Raw genomic sequence first — 19,757 nt, forward strand, 5'->3', positions numbered from 1 at the left:
AACTATGATTAAGAAGTGTATGCCCACTTGGGCATTAGTTAGGGATGCAATACTCTCCAATTTAGTCTTCCACATGGTAGACTCCTTATGAAATGTTGCCCTTTATTTAATTGCGTGGTGTATATATGGGAGAATTTTATGAAGTTTATCTTGAACATTACTTATCACATATAAAGCATATCACCCTGTCTTGCCCATTTGGGCTTTAATATGGGAATTTACTGCATTAGTTTGAGGGTGAAGACGTGCTTAGAAGTTAGCACCTGCGATATGGGAAATATATTGGTATAGCTTATGGATGGAGTACCACAAACAGTATTATGAAGTGACTGGTTATCTGTTTTGGAGTGTGGATGCTTATAAATTCGAGTGTATTATCTTTGTTAGTAAATTGTGGTGGACATTAGATTACTTACGAGCTAAGTTCTTATTATATTACAATTATAAAATGTTTTATTTATTCAGAAAGAATGTGAATATTAACATTTTATGAGTGTACATTTGTGAAAACGGAGCATATCTGTCATAATGGCGTTTACACCGCATTTTATTTGTCCTATTTCTATGCTAACCTACACCCTAGTAGACCTCATCAGCTAAGTGGAAAAACCTGGAAAGGCCATCTGCATTGGCATGGGCAGTCCCAGGTCTGTGCTCCACTGTGAAGTCCATCCCCTGTATGGAAATGGACCACCTTAACAGTTTTGGGTTCTCCCCCTAATTTGCATCAACCATTTGAGAGGTCTGTGGTCAGTTTGTACACGTAAGTAAGTGCCAAACAGGTATGGCCTCATCTTCTTCAGGGACCAGACCACAGCAAAGGCCTCCCTCTCAATGGCACTCCATCTTTTCTCTCTGGGGAGTAGTTGCCTGCTGATAAAGGCAACTTGTTGATCTTGGCCCTCTTCATTTAACTTGTGCTAACACTGCCCCAATCCCTTCCTCAGAAGCATCTGTTTGCACTATGAACTCCTTGCTATAATCAGGGGCCAGAAACACTGGTGCTGAACACATGGCCTGCTTCAGAGTGTCAAAAGGCTTTTTGACACTCTGGGGTCCAAATTACTTTCTTGGGCTGTTTCCTTGAGGTAAGCTCATTCAGCGGGGCCACTATGGTCCCATAATTCTGAAAACACCTCCTGTAGTACCCAGTCAGTCCAAGAAAGGCCCTGACCCGAGTCTGGGTTTTAGGAGCCTCCCAATCCAGGATAGTCTGGATCTTGGGATGGAGAGGTTGTACATGGCCTCCACCAACAAGGTGGCCCAGGTACAAAACTGAGCTTTGCCCTATCTGGCACTTGCTTGCCTTGATATTCAGGCCTGCTTGAAGCAGGACCTGAAGCACTTCCTTCAGGTGGACCAGGTGATACTCCCAGGTGGAACTGAATACAGCTATCTCATCCAGATAAGCTGCACTGAAAGATTCCAACCCAGACAGGACTCTATTCACCAACCGCTGGAAGGTGGCAGGAGCATCTTTCAGGCCAAAAGGCATCACCTTGAACTGAAAGTGCCCCTCTGTTGTGGAAAATGCTGACCTCTCCTTAGCTCCCGGACTTATGGCAATCTGACAGTATCCTGGGGTCAGATCAAATGTGCTCAGGAATTTAGCAGCCCCCAACCTATCTATGAGCTCCTCAGCTCTAAGAATGGGGTGAGCATCAATCCTAGTGACTGCATTTAGACCTCTGTAGTCCACACATAATCTCAATTCTTTCTTCCCACCCTGGGGATTAGGTTTGGGTACCAGTACCACTGGACTGAATCAAGGACTGTCAGAGGGCTTAATTACCTTGAGCTCCAACATCTTAGCCATTTCAGCTGTGATGTTGGCCTTGACCTGGTCAGACACACTGGACAGCTTGTTTTCGACAGGTAAGCTGTCACCAGTGTCAATGTCATGGACACACCAATTAGTGAGTCCAGGGTGTCAAGGAAAACAGACTAGCAAACTGCTCCAAAACTTTTCTGCAGTCTATTTGTTGCTGCTCTGTCAACTTGGGAGAGAGGACCACTCCCTCCACTCTCCCGTCTTGCTCATTTGAGGACAGGAGGTCTAGCAGAGGCTCACTCTCCTTCTCTTCATCTGTGACCATCAGCATGGTCATGTCTGCGCAGTCTTAATGGTGTTTCAATCTGTTGACATGCAGGATCCTATGAGGATTCCTGGGGGTGCCAAGGTCCACCAGGTAGGTGACCTCATCCCTTTTCTCCTAAATTGGAAAGGGCCCAGTCCATTTGGCCTGAAGTGCCCTAGGAGCCAAAGGCTCCAAAACCCACACCAGCTGACCTGGGTGATATTAAGGCATGGTAGCCTTCTGGTCATGCCAGAGCTTCATGAGCTCTTGGCTGGTTTCCAGGATGCTGCTTGCCTTCTTTATGTACTCAGCCATGTGTGACCACGGGCCCAGCACATAATCCAGCACATTCTCCTTGGATTCTTTGAGAGGCTTCTCCCAAGACTCTCTCACCCTGCATAATGGACCTCTTACAGGGTGCCCAAACAGTATCTCATAGGGGCTAAATCCAATCCCTTTCTGTGGCACCTCTCTGTAGACAAACAGCCGGCATGGGAGAAGACAAACCCATGATCATGCCCTTCAGGGTCTTATTAAATCTTTCCACCAGACCATTAGTATGTAGATGATAGGGAGTTGTGAACTTATAAGTAATACCACACTCATCCCACATTGGTTTCAGATAGGTAGACATAACATTTGTGCCCCTATCTCAGACCACCTCCTTTGGGAATCCCACTCTTGTGAACACACCAAGCAGGGCCCTAACCACAGTGGGAGCAGTGACTGTCCTGAGGGGTATTGCCTCAGGGTACCTGGTGGCATGGTCCACAACCACCAAAATGTACCTGTTGCCTGAGAACGTTGGTGGGTCTAAGGGACCAACAAATGTCAATCCCACCCTCTCAAAGGGAGTCCCAATCACTGGCAGTGGTATCAAGGGAGCCGTTGGCTTGCTCCCTGCCTTGCCATTGGCCTGGCAGGTGACACAGGAGCTGCAAAATCCCCTGACTTTTTCTGACATTTGGGGCCAATAAAAATGGCTTTCCAGCCTGTTCCTGGTCTTGATCTGTCCCAAATGACCAGCCAAGGGAATATCATGGCTTAAAGTGAGAAGGAATTCTCTATACTGCTGGAGGACCACCACTCTCCTGGTTGCCCCTGGTTTGGGGTCCCTTGGTTCAGAGTAGAGAACTCCATCATCCCAGTAAACCTTGTGGGTTCCACTGGTATCCTCTTGTTCTGGCCTGGTAGCAGTCTGCCTTAGGCCCTCAAGAGTGGGACACTCTCTTTGTCCCTGGTACAACTCTTCTCTGGTGGGCATACCTGCCCCTTGCAGTTCTGCCGAGTCAGGCAGAGCTTGCAGGGGAAGTGGCCCTCCATCAAGGGTCAGATCCTCCTCCTCAGGTTTGGATTCCTCCTGGCCCTCTGTACTTGTGGGGGCTGGCAAGCCAGACCCAGTACCCTTTCTCTTGTTCTTGGGGGCGTGGCCCATTGTTCCAGGGTTCAGGTGTCCAGAACTTCCCTGTTGTGCTGCCTGTGACATGGTCACAGCACACACCCATTCAGGGAGGTCCATCATCTGTGCATAGACCCTTCTCTCCACCTCTGACCATTCAGATGCTTCAAGATCATTTTCCAACAGACACTCTACTGATAGGGCAGGAACTATAGCTACCTTCTTAGGGCCAGTCACACCTCCCTATTCCAGGCTCACAGTGGCCATGGGATGAAGTTTGGTTCGGCTATCTGCATAAGTTACTTGGTGGAAAGCACCTGGTAAGACCTGTTCTGGAGAAACCAGTTTCTCTGTGATCATTGTCACACAGGCTCCTGTATCTCTCAAAGCTTCCATCTCAGTCCCATTGACTTTAAGCCTTTGCCTATACCTCTCCATGCTGGGAGGTAAGGTGGCCATAGTTGCCATGTCCACCTGACCCACGGATACTAAGGTGACCTCTGTGTACCCTGATCCCGGCCCTGGGCCAACTTCCACCCCCATCCCTACACTAGTAGTTCCATGGGATTTCCCACCAGTGGGGGGGGGGCTTCTTGGAGCAGATAGCATCTCCTCTTTTGTGCCCAGGTTGATGACACTCAAAGCACTTTCCGGCCTTAGCAAGCTCCTGAAACTTTCCTACCTTAACAGGATCGTAATGCTTCCCCTGATACCCCTTCCCCTTAGAAGTGGAATGTCTTGGGGCTCACCCACCCTGAGAAGTGTTTGGGGACTCTTGTGAGGACTCCTTGGGCTTTTTATCATTTTTCCCTTGGTTCTTACCCTGAGAAGAAACATGTACTCCCTTTTTCTGATCACCCTCTAGGGGTTTCTGGTTAACCCTAGTTTTTAACCAGCCATCCGCTGCCTCCCTCAGCTCTCTGGGATTGGTCAACTTAGAGTCAACTAGATACTGGCGGAGCTTCTCTAGGGCACACTTAGTTAGAAGGTGCTCCCTCATAATCAAATTGTAAAGCCTCTCAAAGGTACTTACCTTGTTGCCCTGTATCCAGCCCTCTAGTGCCTTAACTGAGATGTCTACAAAGTCCACCCAGGAATGGGTGCTTGTCTTTTGGGTGTCCCTAAATGTGAGCATATACTGCTCCTGGGTCAGACCGAACTTTTTAGTTAAGCATCTCTTCATACTGGGGTTTGAATCTGCCTCCTCCCCCTCAAGGTCAGAAGCCTATCCCTCCCAGAGTTGGGGACCAACTCCCAAAGAAGTGAACCCAAGTACTGAGGCTTACCTCTCCTCATCTGGAGCACCCTCTCAAAGGTCTCCAGCCACTTATCTATGCCACCCCCCTCTACATAGACAGGAACCACCCCTTGGGTAACCTGGGGCAAAAACCCCCACCCATGGACATCTCAGCTTCTCTGTCGCTGCCACCATCTCTTTTCTCTTCTCTTGCCCACTTTTTCTTTTCTAGGGCCAGCTTCTCTGCCCCCAAAGCTATAAATGCTACCTGGGCTTCCAGCTCTCTTTCCCTAAGGAACAGGTTCTCTTCTTCTAAAGGGACCCCCTTTCCCCAACTAGCTTTGGGTATGGCCCTAGTGACTGTGTGCAGTGAGGACCGGTCTTTCTCCTCCTCACCTAGGCTCAGCTGCCCTCCCTCCCCTGAGTGGATGGAGCTAGCATCCTCCTCTGCTTCTTCCTCCTCTTGAGCTTCCTCTGAGCCTACTTCTTAGGCCTCAGCCCATTTTGTCAGGGATTTAATCAGGACATGTTTCCTGTGGTCAGTGATTGCAGGCAACCCCTTCTCAGTACACAACCCCTTAAGATGGACTACTGTCAGTGAGGGTAGGCTAGCCAGATCAAGCTCCATAGTTTCCTAGTTTTGTTTCAACAAACACTTTTTGCAAAAATTGGAAACAAGAATTCAGAAAAAGCTCAAAAATTCAATAATAGAAAGTAATCCAAATTAAAAATTGAAAACAATTTTTGCACTAGGACAATTTAAAGGATTTTCCATTTGCTTTACTTAAAACTGTAACGTGATACTGAACGCAAGTACAGGATCCCACCACTGCGCACCAAAAATGTTGGAAAATGGGTTATTGATAAGGGCAGGTGAGTACCTACATTTAGCAATAGGCCACTAACCTCCGCTTAGGTCCAGTTAGGTCTCACTGAATTAAACCTAGCCCAACCCTTGGTAGCTTGGCAGCAAGCAACAAGGCTTAACTTAGGAGACAAAGCATAAAGCATTCAAATGTCACAAAACAGTAATTAAATAAAACATAGGAAACAGTTTAAAAATCCAAAAACAATTTTAGCTTTAAAATGAAACCAAAACAAATAAAATCGGATAAAGGGAACTGGAGATATGAATTTTTAAAGAATTAATGCTTTTTAGCGCTTAGAAACTAATAGTACCAATCTGGTCATCTAGTCGCACCTCGACCGGGGCAAAGTCAAAGTTTGAGGCTGACCGCGATGGAACCCTGCTCGGCTACAACTCGCAGGAGGCCTTGGTCAAAAGGTTACCTTCGAACTTAGGCCCATATTGATATTTTTTTAGTGCAGCATTTGCGTCATTTTTTGACACAAATGCGGTGCAAATTCAAAAATCTAATTGTATTTTGTACGTTTGCGCCCCTTTTGAAATGCAGCGCTAAAAATGTATAAATATGGGCCTTATTCGTTTTCTTGAAGATTTTCTTCAGCGGGACCAAGTCACCAGTCCTATCCAACATCCTTGAACTCTTCCTCGGATAGGCGTTGCAGTAGCCCTCGATGGAGATTTTTACCTTCGGACTTAGTCGTTTTTTCGAGATGAAAATCCATCGACCAGGGCAAACCTGAAACTTGATCTGACGTCCCTGAAGCCCTCTTCGGATACACTGCCTGGGAGGTCCCAGTCAACTTCCTACATTCGGACTTAGTCACTTTCTCAGAGATTTTCTTCACTGGGACAAACCTGCAAGTCAGGCCGGGTCGCAGTTGAGGCAAGCCGACTATAGTTGCCGCAGCAGGTCGGTCCCTTTATGGAGCTTTTTTCCACAAGTTCTCCATACTTCTCCAAACTTCTGGATCTTCTTTCAGGTGTTCCTTTAAGGTTCTTTTGAGGTCCACAGCTCACCCCCAAGGTTCCAGAAGCTCTGAGATGCTCCTTGAGGGTGCGGACTACAACTCCAAGAATGCACCTGGTGCAAACTCTTTTTTGGCCACTGAACAGTAGTCAGCTGGTCAGTTTCTTCAGGAGTTGGTGCAGGGGACTCTGGATAGCAAGTTTTCACCTGTAACAGGGAGTCCCTCCTTGAACCGGCTGATGCCAGGCAAAGTACCAAGTGTGCAGCTGGTGCAGTCCTCCAGAGTGCAGTGTCCAGGTGCAGGTCAGGGGTCCAGCAGGGCAATCCTTCTCCTGTAGTTCTTCCTGGTAGGGATCTGAGGTCTGGGTGCAAGTCTGCCAGTTTTATCCCTGCGCCTGGGTAAAAAAACAGGGAGGTCCTGGTTCTCCAATCTGGTGCAGGGCCCTTCCCTCTGTTATGACCACTTCCTGGAAAGTGTAGCAAAAATCAATCCCAGGGAGCAACATTCCTCAAAAATCCATCATGGCTGAAAATGATTTTTGGAGGTTACATCTGGCTGAGCCCACCCACTGGTGTGGCTAAAAGTCCTGAACACACCCCTCTCCTGCCCTCTTCTAATCTAATCAAGGGGGCACCTAATTGTCTGGGTTTGCAGGATGTGAGGGAGGTGCTGGGTTGCTCTAAATGTTCTTCCCTGTCTTTGAAGACCAATTTGGCAGCCCTCCCCGCTTCCTGCTTCTCCAATTGCTGAGGGAAGATCTCCTCACCCAGGCACATCTCTTTGTGTTGAGCCAGGCCACTTCACACTTCATCCTTCATCAACGCAGCCTGGCCAGGCTGCCAGAGGCTGGCCAATCAGAGCAAAGCAGCAAAAAACACTGCAGGGCTGAAGTTGGCAACTTTTTAGGTAAACTGTAAAACCCTTACCTTATATTGAATCAAACAATTGTAAGTTGTGGGATTTATTATAACAATTAATTTGATACCAAACGTATGGTATCTGTCACTTAAGGGGACTTTATAAATTAAAATAAAGTCTCTCCATTCCAGCCTGTGGAGGCCATTCACTACAATGAGAGAAAAACAAATGTGTCTGTTTTACCTCACCAGGGCTTATAAAACAATTTTTATAAGGTCCCTGCTTTAGTTACATGGCACCCAACCCTAGGGACACATAGGGCACACCCTAGGGGTGACTTATATGTAAACATAAGGTAGTTTAAGACTTTGTAAGTACTTTTAATTCCAAAGTCGAATTTGCATGTAACTTTAATTTAAAAGCACCAAGCAAGGCGGGCCTTCCTTTAAAATGACACTGGGCACCTCCGCACTGCACCTATGGGTGCACTACCTATGCTGGAGTCCCTAAACCTACATGCCCTACCATTTTCTAGGGACTTATAGGTAGGTTAATTTTGACAATTATAATTATCCTAATTTGCATATCCACTTTGCAGATAGCGCTGGCCCTGGGACTTGAAAGCAGTACCAAGGGCACAGCCAAGAGTCATGACCACCAGTATCAGTCCAAAACGTTTGGGGATGACCAGGGCAAAAAGGAGGACTTTCCTACAATTTGTATTTATGGTTTACGATTGGTAGATATATGCATGTGATCAAGGTTCTGGGTTCAGCCGAAATGCATTATGTGTTTGGGTGATTAAAACTCTCCCAAAACGTACCTTCCTGGTGTCCTGAGTGTGCGTTTTACCTTTTAGACTGTTGTGGATTTGGATTCTGGTTTTCTCTGCTAATTCTCGCACCACCCCTCATGGGCCAATGGGCCAGTGGAGCCCAGAAGGAGTGCTTTTGTGTCTATATATATATATATATATATAAATATATATATATATATCATTTATTTATTTTCTCTAAAAAACAAAAGGTTACAGGGACATTATAGTTAAGTTAGGTTCAGATTTTACATACACAAAACCATAGAAACTCAGCCCATCTCCCAGGGGCCATTATTAAATGTATGGGGGAGGGGGGGCACACGGCCCCCATCCATGGCATGGGCCGATTTCAGCCCCAGGGACCCCACCCATTGGGGCCTGGCCAAAAAAAGGTGGGTGCCCTGGTGCCCACAGCGCATCCACCATATCCTTGGCGGGGGCACGAGGGCACCAGAAGGTCCCCTGCGGCCCCAGCCAGCTCCCTGCATCTAGCAGGAGCCGACATTGCTCACACTGGCAGGGAGCAGCTAAAAATGATGCTCGCTGTAGGTGGGAGCAATATGCAGATCTGTTTCCCTGCTTGTATCACTGCAGACAGGGAAACTGATCTGAAGTCTGCTCCCAGCTGGCATAAGCTTGTTTAAAGCTCCTGGCAGCTGGGAGCAGACTTCGTGTTTGCTGTCACTTGGCGGGGGCTTTGAAATTGCTCCTGCCAAGCCGGAGCAAACACAGGTTTCCCTGTCTGTCCCAGTGTGGGCAGGGATGCTGCTAGATCCCAGAGATGGGAACCCCAGGACTGACCGGAGCCTGCCCTGAGAGATGGGGTCCCCAGGGCCATTCATGGCTCTGGGAGGTGGAAGCTGTAAGGCCCCCTCACCTTTCTTATTGCGGCTAGTCTCTGTGGGATGTGGTCCCCAGACTGAACCGGCCCTGTAAGGGGGGCACGTGCCTCCCTCCCAATTCATTTTAAAGTCTGTGCCCCATTGGATGGGGTCTCTAGGACCACAACTGGCCTGTGGAAGGGGAACCATGTCCCCCCCCCAAAAGAATGTATAACTCCCCCCTGGGACCTGGCCCATCCAGGGGGCATAAAGAAATACAAGCGCAGGAGACCACCCATTATTTATTATTTAGATTTTGCAAAGGACCTGCCACCATTTTTTTTTAAATGTTTTTGGCCCCAGGTGGAGTCCCTTTGAGATCCCACCGCCAGGCCTAACGGGTAATATTATTCCTTTCCTGATCCCTTGTAATTAATTTTCTTGGGAATGGGCCGAGTCCTGTGTCCGAAAACGGCTGCCACATTATTTTTGTACTCGATCATTTAGGCCCACACATATTGTATCATAATATTTTGCCCTTGAATTTCTGCTAGAAAACCTTACTCTTTCAGGTCCTGTACAATGGAGGGAATTTTCAAGGGCAACAGGGTGTGGTGTGTTTTTTTAAGTTAGTTATCATTCTTCAGTGGCTCAAGCAATAATTGATTGATGTGTTCCGTTTAGAAGGATAGTCATGTGATCACATTGCTTTGTTGCTCTAGCTCTCCATGGATACTGTGACATTGAAAGTGCAGCCCAGTGTGTCCTCATTTCACACAGCCCCGTAAGACACTGGATCTACTGTAACACATAGGCATCTTCTTCGAAGTGTGTTTTGTTTGCTTCTGTGGGTCAGTCAGAAGGGATGTCCTTGCTTTGATCTAGTTGAGGTCGGTCTAGTGCCCTCTTTCGTTCTCCATATTGACCTGTAGATCTTCTTGAGATAACTAATGGCAATCATTTCTCTAACTATTTTGACAGCCAATATGCCTTTTCAGGTCCACACACGAGAAACTAATAACCGAAGGTGTCAAGAACTGCCCAGCATACAAGGTAAACCTGCCCGCACATACTTGAAGATAGTGCCTACTGCCCACTCCCCAGCTATGAGGAGGTGACTGTTGGTGGTGAATCTTTAGTGCAGGGGCACTGGCCTTTGACTTTCACGCATGAGAGGATACCAACAGACGTCCAAGTGGAAATTCCACCTGAATGATGGTTTCCACAAGAATATCAAGACTACATTTTTGTGGGGACAAAATATCGAAGCCTAAATATCGAAAACAAAAATATCATGAAGATAAGTATATATAAATAAGTACAGGTTTCCTATAGTTAACTTCACACATATGTACCTTAATGATAAGCATATCTATAAGGTACATAGAGGTGAAGTTAAGAACAGCAGGGGACAGATTTATGGGAAATGTGGTGCAGGGCAGTGGCTGCCTAGCTCCAATGCAGCAACCCGTGTACCATGGTGCAAGGGTGTCTGTGTTGCATGTAGGGTTGATTGTGTGCAGGAAGGGGCACCTTCCTGCATAAAAACAATCCTGAGAGGCATTTTACTCTTTCTATATGTGCTGCAGAATGCAGCACACATAGAAAGGGGGAGAAATAAGGAGAAATAGTGATATTTCTTCACGTTAGGCCTCCTCTGGTAAGGCACATGATTTTGGCAACTTCCCATGTTTACCAGGTATAGGAATGTACCAAAATCCATGGGTGTTGTGTGGGAACACCCACGGAACGCCCATGGAATGCCTTTTCAGGGCAGAGTAACACAACACAGCGATTTGCACTGTGTTGCATTACTCCAGATTTATGAGGCCACCAGGGCCACGCAAAGTGGCCTTGTGTGGCTTCATGCAGCTGACTTAGGGCTTTCAATACTTTTGCACCACGCAGCACCACGTTGTGTGGTGCAAAAGTGATGGAATGGGCCTCATAAATATACCCCAAAGCTTATATTTTTCCATATGCACCTACTTTCATAATATATTTTCCTCTATATTTTTACATACAAACTTAAAGGCATATTTACAATCTTTTGGCACAGGACAGCACCACAAGCCTTCTGCCTGTGCTGCCCTGTGTCAAAAGAAAAGGGCAGGAATGTGCATTATCAATAGCATACAGTGCAATCCTGTCCTCTTCCACAGCGCTGGGCACAATTGTCTGCCATGCACCAGCGCAGGCACCCTTGCACCATGGTGCAAGGATGTGTACGTTATAGGTATGATTGTTTTTGTGCAGGAAGGGACAACTTCCTGCACAAATACAATTGACGGAGGTGATTTCCTCTCAAATGTGTGCTGCAGAATGCAGCCCACACAGAAAGAGATAAAAACTAGGAGATATTGGCCCTCATTATGTCCCTGGCGGACGGCGGTATTTTGGAGAAAGGTACTGCCAACAGGCTGGCGGTACCTTCCCCCAAAATATGACATTGGCGGTTTGGCTCAAGCACACACGCACACACACATTCCACACACCATACACCAGCATGCACACACACAATCACATACTCCCACACACACACAACACCCCCCACCTCTTTCCCCTGTTGGAGCACCCGACTTACCTGCTTGCAGGGGGTCCTCCGGCAGGAGACGGGACGCGGCGCTGATTCCAGCAACAGTGTCCGCCAGCAGAACACTGCCAGGCCGTATCATGGGTCATGATACGGTCTGTGGCGGTCTACTGGTGTGGCGCTGCTGCAGGCAGCAGCGCCACCTTACCGCCATCCGCCGCCATGACCGTAGCCGGAATTCCGCCAACCTTCTAGCTCAATTCTGGCTATGGTCATAATATCGCAGACGGTAAGTAGCCACGGCGACAGTATTTTGGCGCCCGTCGCCGCGGCGGTAGGCGGTCATTACCGCCAATGTCTTAATGAGGGACATATTGTTATTTCTCCTTGTTGTGCCTCCCTTACACCTTCCCTGGGGAGGAGTAGGCTTTTGACTCATTCCCAGGTTTACAGCATGTTGCAAAGCTGGGAATGTGTCAAATGCCATAGGTGTTACATGAGAACATTTTCAAACACATAAAGGTAGAGAGGAAGAGGAGGGTAAAGAGAAGTGACATTGCCCCTACACCTAAGAACACACACTATCAAATGTTACTGCTGTAATGGAGAAACTCTAAAATGGTTCTCTTTTTTTAGAAACCTCTTATTGAGGATCACTTCTGTTTTTCTTGGCCACAGGGGGGTCATTTCTTCTATGGGAGAGGAAGCCTCACACACCGTTAAGTGTCATGCTTCATCATCGGCTTCCTCTCCCCTCCCTGGTAGGACTGTGCCACCAGGGCGGACTCAACCACCTGATAACTCAGCGCAGGAGGGTGTTCTTCATAAATAACTACTGGTTAAAAACAGGAACCCAGACGACTACACTAAAAATAACTTGTTACCCTTGTCTTTCACCTTTATTAGTGGGAAACAAGGGTATTGTTAAAAAACAGAAAGAGGTGATATCTCGACCATTATGTTTCGAGTCACCTATTAGAAGGCCAACATGTTTCTACCCATATCTAACAGCCCTAGCGGGTCTCGGGCATTCATCAGGGCCGTGGATCTCTACTTCACCTTGCCACCTGGTCTAATGATTATTAATGGTTATCAATCAGGGAAAATGCCTTTGCCAGGAAACAGGCGTCGGACAACTTGGAATTAAGAGCGGAAGTTTAGTGGGTGGCTCTGGCTACCCCAAACTTAAAGTCTCAGCATTTAGAAATCAAAATGTTTTGAAAGGTTTGCAGGCGTGTAAAGCAGATATTAGCAAACGTGTGCACTCCGAAATCTGACTTATCGGCTACAGACAGAAAAGTAGAGAAACTAAGTAGGCAGCGCTCCAGAAAACGTCAGTTCGGGCAAAGTACAACATTCTAGCCCATAAAATGTGACTTCCCCGCATTCCAGAGTCTGAAGGTAGCATGACACTCATACGCTCACAGCCACACAACCACACTCCGGTAAACAACCGTTAGAAACAAAATGAAACCCCAGCATGAGAACATGGATTGTAATAATCATTTAATGTACTCGGGGCACCTTATTTCGAAATTTTACACAGTACTTTCTCTTATCTTCAGAAACATGCACAGCATCTCCTCTTTCATTGTCAGTCAAATCATTATCTTGTCATCATCAAATCATTATTGCTACACATCTTGGCACCCCTCAATCTTATTGATTCCATGGCTTACCTTAACTCGGGAATACACCAGATTCCCATGTTTCACTCTTGCCCGTTCTCCTTCACATACAATTTCTTCCCCATGTTCCTTGAGTCACATCCTTCTTTATTACTTCTCGGGCTTCTTTACCTCTTCTTCCTCATAAACACTTCTACAGTGCGTACTCTTCCACCTCTCCCCAAACAAGCGAATTGGGGCGCCTCTGTGGTTGGGCGGAATGTTAACCTAAAGACCCTCACTAACAAACCCACACTCTTTCACCAGCACTCTCCTTTATTTACAGCTGCATACTCATACCCTTCATAATAGGATGATTGTGGAACGCCGCAATCCCATTGGTTTCTAGATGATGTAAGGATGACGTCCTTGGGTCTGTGGTGTTGCTCTCAAGCATTTCTCCATCTGCCTCGGTTTTAATTTCATTCCACTCTCCATAACAACAGTCAATGATAAACCTCTTTCCCAAATATTTCTTAAATTAAATAATTAATTCTTCCTGAACTGGCCCTACCCATTACGGAGTGTTTTAGCCACCTCGAAAAATGATCTTGTAATTATAATACATTAATGGGTGTTCTTCTCATTGGGCTAGTGGCACCTAAAATGTCTTATGAGTTTCCTTCCCAGAGAAGTTCAGGAAGCTCAAGAAGCTCCATTGGGAAGAGTGGTAAGGACAATCGATGCAGAAAACCTCGAGACAGTAGGAAGAGAGAAGGTGTAAAAAATGTTGAGGGAGGCAGGAAAGGATAATATGCAAATAAGATGTGACATGGAAGGTATAGAGGAGGCATTGAAGGGAGACCATTACTTTACATCATCCATCCTCTTCAACTCACCCACAGGGTCCACACGCTCCACATGATCGATATAGTCGCGCTTCCCCAAGTACACGCTCACCTAGAAGAGTAAAAGAGGGGAGTGACGGAGTGAGGGTGACAAAGAGAAGGAGTTACAAGGAGGAAGGGAGAGATGATTGTTAGAGAGAATACATCAAAAACACTGAGCATTTTCAGTCACAAGAATTGCCTCCAGACATTCAGTGATAAAAGGCTACAAGATTTACATGGCAAAGAAACACATGCAGTGGGAGACCCAACAGAAGCAAACTACAAGACAAATGGCACAGAAACACATGCGGGTAGAAACACAACCTGCAGGCACATTCAGGGTTGAAAGGTACAAGCAGTGACAAAGCAGGGGAAGAGACACATAGAGAGAAACCACATAGAAACACACTAGGTGAAGCAGTACAGAAACGTTGTGGCACAGAAACACAGAAACAGGGAAAACACATTCACCAAGAAAGACAAGATACGGATACACAGATGGATAGAAACACACTTACAGAGACAAGAGAGGTTTAATAGAAACACAGAAAACCAGACACACACCATAAACGCGCTGGGTGAAAATGCACTATGAGAGGTTAGACAGATACCCAGGCACAAACAGGCACAACATATGTAGTAGACACACTTGGTGAAAATGTACCTGAGAGACAAAGCACAGGAAACAAGACAAATACAGACACAAGACAGAGAAACACCAAATGAAAAGGTATCAAGACAGATACAGCAAACAACTATGGGCGAAGCAAACACACAGGCGAAAATGTGAAAATGTAGTTTAAAAGACAAAGCACAAAAATACAGATGGAAAGAGACAACAGAACAAAACAGAAACACCCCAGCTGTAACCTATCTGGAGAAGCCTGGCAAAGAAATACAAGTGAATAAAGACATAACATACAAAGGCACACATAATTACAGAAAGAAGCAGACACTGGACATTTGTGACCAGCATACTTCAAAATATAGAGAAGAAATAAGTAAGCGGTGACTGACTCTTATCTGTGACACAAGGAGATATTTGTGAGGCGCTTTTGAGGGGAGTTTGGGCATCCAGTGGTTACCACACAATCTGCTGCGTTGCTGCTATTGTTTACCATTGTAAACAATTGTATTATTGTATTCCCACTGGGTAGCCAAGTTACTCCCTTGGGGCCCTCGACTCTCCAGGTCGTAGCGGAATTGAAAAGCAAGGTGTGTACGCTAGGGGGTGGTAGTGGCTAAAAACCCAGATACACTATGACATTAAATAAGGCACACAATGTGCACATGTCAAGCCAGTGCTAAAGATCAAATAAAAATATGATTTCCCAGCACACAAGTTAAAGGGGAACTTATGCTTTATGATACTCGATGAAAACTAAGAGGCGGTTTTAGCATCTGCTGGAGTTGGGGTGAAACTCCAAACATATTTTAGAATTCTCATGCTAGGCCCAAGATTTGTAAATAACATTGAGCATTATGGGCAATGTAATAATTATGGGTGATGTTCAAGAGCTCCTGGTGATCTTTGGGATTCTACAATAATGTTAAACCAAAAGGCTCAGTCAAAAGGAGGGAGCTCCGAGGCGGAAAGGCACAATGTAGAGGTTTTTAGACGTCCAACCCTCCATTCAAAGGCTCTTGTTCTGGTTGCAACCTCGCAAATGTAATCGCTTTAGGTCGCGTCTTCTGAGTTTACCCAAGAGTGTTCTGTTGCAAAACAGTTCAACTCAAAACACCAATATTCTGTACCTATGGTGTTTGTTTTTAAAGTTAAAACGAGCAAACGTGATTTCTTAAAATAAATGACTTCAACAGACTAAAACGATTTTGTGGTAGCTGTTACCGGTATCACTACATCTATTTTCCAGGTTATTCCACGTTTGATTAGTGGTGCATTGCTGATTCTGGTTATTTAAGAGCAGATGTATCAGCCGGCACATGTTTATTTCCTGCAGCTAAGTAAAGCCAGTGCTTTCCTCAGGGAACCGGCCATGAGCACCAAAGACCGGACATGATGTATTTCCACCCTAACAGCCCCTCTGTCTCCCTTGCCTATTCCTTGCGAGATCCACTCTTACATGTACACAATAACACCAGCTCTGTTTCTTAGTACAACCCAGACCTTCAGAGGAGACATTACTGGTCAACAAGGTGCTACATGGTTCATTTACTTTGGCACGTGTATGTATGTATGTATGTATGTATTTATGTATGTGGTATTCGTAGAGAATGAACCCAGCGTGCAGTGGCCGCCGGCAGCTTTGGAGGGAGGGGGGCGGGAGGGAAGCACACACACAGCTCATTCTTTCACACACAGACACGCACGCACATCCATCAACAACACTCATACCATTCATGCACGCACGCACCATACATTCATTTTAAAACATCACACACACTCATTCTTTCACACACGCACGCACGCATGCACGAACAGCCATTAACACTCATAACATTCAGACATGCACGCACGCACCAAACATTCATTTTAAAAGATCACACACACACATTCTTTCACACACACGCACGCACATCCATTAACAACACTCATAACACTCAAACATGCACGCTCACCAAACATTCAATTTAAAACATCACAGACACACACACACACACTTACCTTCAGCCTCCAGGTCCCAGGAGGGTGACCGAAGGTCAGCCAATGAGGGAAGGCAGCAGTCCCAGCCTCGTCACAGAGTGGGATGGGGTCAGTGAGACTGCTGACCCCACCCCACTCTGTGATGAAGTGTCCCTGATTGACACTCGCCCTGGGTGCTTCAGGGCTTAAACCTGAAGCGCCCAGGGCGAGTGTCAATGGGTGATGCTTTCCTCGTCACCCAGGAGAGGGCCTCGAGGCACCTTTGCTGAGCCGAGGAGGTCACGCCCATAGGAGCTGTGACCTCCTCAGCCCAGCAAAGTTCAGATCAGGCACTCAGGAGTCTGCGCAAATCGCGCATGGCTCACTCCTGGCTGTCTGAGCTGAAAATGAAGAGTGTCTGTCAGGCTGGCCTTTGTTCAGCCTGACAGACACACTTCATGAGGGGCAAAGGGTGTGAGGGCGTGGCCCCTCCGCCCTAAAGGACGGGCCGCCACTGCCAGCGTGGCACATAGCTGTTTTCAGCCTAGTCTGGGCTTCACCCAAGATTGATCCATGGGTTATTTTGACCAGGCTAACGAATCCTTGAAAATGTACCCTCAACTCTACCATCTGTTCTTTTCACTTGTTTCCTGCACTGCAGTATTATTTTTCCCTCATGATACCTACCATCAGAAATTCCATGAAGGTTCTATATTGTACTGGCATTCCCTACCAGAGGACAGTGACCTGAAGGCTTGTGGCCTGGTGCTTGAAGGGAAGGGGGGATCCCTGTGTGTGTATGCATGTGTGTATGTGAATTGGTTAATCAGGAAGCAGACTCTCCCTGTTCTTTCCCCTCAGAGTCAGAAGCAGACCTAGGATATGGAGATAGCTACTGGTGACCTTGTCCAGTGTATTGTCCAGTATCGAGAGGTGCAGACCCCTGAAACGCAGAGCATAGGCAAGACCCTCCTGGCTGAAGTCAGCTTGGAAGTCTTGTCAAAGGAAGTGAGTTCCCAAAGAGTCACCGGTACCTTGCAATGCCTCTGGCCAGAACTCAAGGACATCCCAGTGAACAGGGGTCAAAGCTCGATTTAAATCATTTCACAACTGCGAGCCTGGTGAGGCTACATACTTCCGGACACACACTGTACCTTTCTTGTTTTGTTGGATTATCTATCTCACACTTTTCAGATCAAGAGGATCTCAAAAGTTTAAAGATTCATGCTAGGTCTTAGGGAGGTGTTGCACTGATTGACACCATTCACTCCGATTTTAGAATTGCTTCAACGTACTATCCCTCATGGTTCCAGAAATATTGCTGCTTGAGGTTGCAGTGACAACCTATCACTAAATCACAGTTCCCCTGCTGACTAAAAATCATGACTGCATCTGGGCTGTGAAGTTTATTTGGTGCACTTGCTGGATATGCTTTGGGTGCAAGATCAATTTCCGCACCAGTCAAGTGCATAGCCAATAACTCTGGCTAGTGAAACTATTTAGTTCTGATTCATCTCCCTGCATGGCCAGATTCCTTATACACCCGTGAAATAAATACCAAGAGACTTTGACTTTGTGAACTACGTCTTTGGTGCCTTGAAAATGTAAAATATGAATAACATGGGACCACTTCTGGTTTTGGATCCTGATTTTTGGATGTTTAGATTTATGTGGCAAATTTTACAGCTCTGCAGCCACTTGGACTCAATCCATCTGAGCTGCCACTCGTTATACACAGTGCAGGTATGAAAATAGGTCAAAGCAGTGTCCCATTATGTCGAGCTTGACTAGTTTGTAGCATTCTGTCGGGGCACCTTTGCTACAGCGACTGAGATTTATCATCATAGCTTACAGAAAAAACCTTGGCACCAGGAGTTTCCAAACACTTACCCACATGATCTATTGCCTTACTGCATAAGAGTTATAGTTATTTTTCGTAACTCATACCTAAGAGGTGTGCGGTCCTTTTAACTGTTTTTCAACCCTAATTTTAGCTGCTTTACTTAGGTAATTAAAAGACTTATGGACATATTTATGAACCCCTTGCATGGCCGTTGCATCACTTTTTGTGGCGCAACTGCAGCGCAAGCCTTTAAATCATATCTATAAGGCTACGCAAAGCCACTTTGCGTGGCTTTGAGTGGCCTCATAGATATGGAGTAGGGCAAGGCAGTGCAAATCGCTGCGTTGCCTCACTCTGTGTTAGGGAGGCATTCTGCAGCACACATAGAAAGAGCAAAAAGCCTCTCAGGATTGTTTTTGTGCAGGAAGATGCCACTTTCTGCACAAAAAACAATCCTGCATGCAACGCACACACCTTTGCACCATGGAGCAAGGGTGCATGCATTGGCGCTAAGCAGCAGAAATTGTGCCAGCACATGGGGAAGGACAGAAATGTGCTGTATGCCATAGAACAGGCCATTCCTGCCCTTCCCCTCTGACTTTCTGCGCTGCCCTGCGCTAAAATTCCGCAAATATGGGCCTGGGTTCTAGTCTGGGACATAAAGCACTGCGCATATGTAAATTGTTAATTTAAACTTACATTACACACAGTAGAAGACAAGCTGCTATAAAATGTGCAATAAAGTTTAAGATAAAAAGGGGCTTTTAAAATATAGATTTTAGTAATACCCAGACTGTGTGTACTGCAATTATATTTATAACTGTTCTTTAAAAGCACACACTTCACACCTTTGCAAAACCGCTCAAAAAGAATAAATGTGTGTTATCGGGACGCTTCAAGTGATTCCATCAGTTAAAGCCAAAACAGGCTTCCGAGCGGCCTGAACAATTGCAGATTAAGGATTTCTGCACATTTTCACTTCTGGCAGGCAAGAAGGCACCCAGTCAAGAAGGCTTCTATAGCTGTCTGCCCACCTTCGGTTTTGATGAAGCAGAAAATGAAGGTTTTGATTTATTAACGCATAAACGTAGTGTGAAACAATCATGTGTGATATTAACCGAACTAATAAAGATTGTACGGGGACAAATTGTGCCCTCAGAATAGTTTGCCATCATTTATACGCGTGCTTTATATAACGTGGTGTGGTAGAATTGCACTAATCCGACATAATCATAAACGTGTGCTACGATTTGC

General features: G+C 46.2%; 1 protein-coding gene across 1 annotated transcript in view; it reads right to left on the reverse strand.

Annotated features, from left to right (window-relative positions):
* SAG (S-antigen visual arrestin) overlaps nt 1–19,757 on the reverse strand; it is a 116,582-nt gene that overhangs the window by 65,471 nt on the left and 31,354 nt on the right. The window contains exon 3 of the mRNA XM_069213765.1: nt 14,086–14,146. Coding sequence (XP_069069866.1) covers nt 14,086–14,146 — 61 coding nt within the window. The remainder of the gene's footprint in view (nt 1–14,085; nt 14,147–19,757) is intronic.

Source organism: Pleurodeles waltl, chromosome 11 (genome assembly GCF_031143425.1).
Source record: "Pleurodeles waltl isolate 20211129_DDA chromosome 11, aPleWal1.hap1.20221129, whole genome shotgun sequence".
In the NCBI taxonomy this organism is placed as follows: Eukaryota; Metazoa; Chordata; class Amphibia; order Caudata; family Salamandridae; genus Pleurodeles; species Pleurodeles waltl.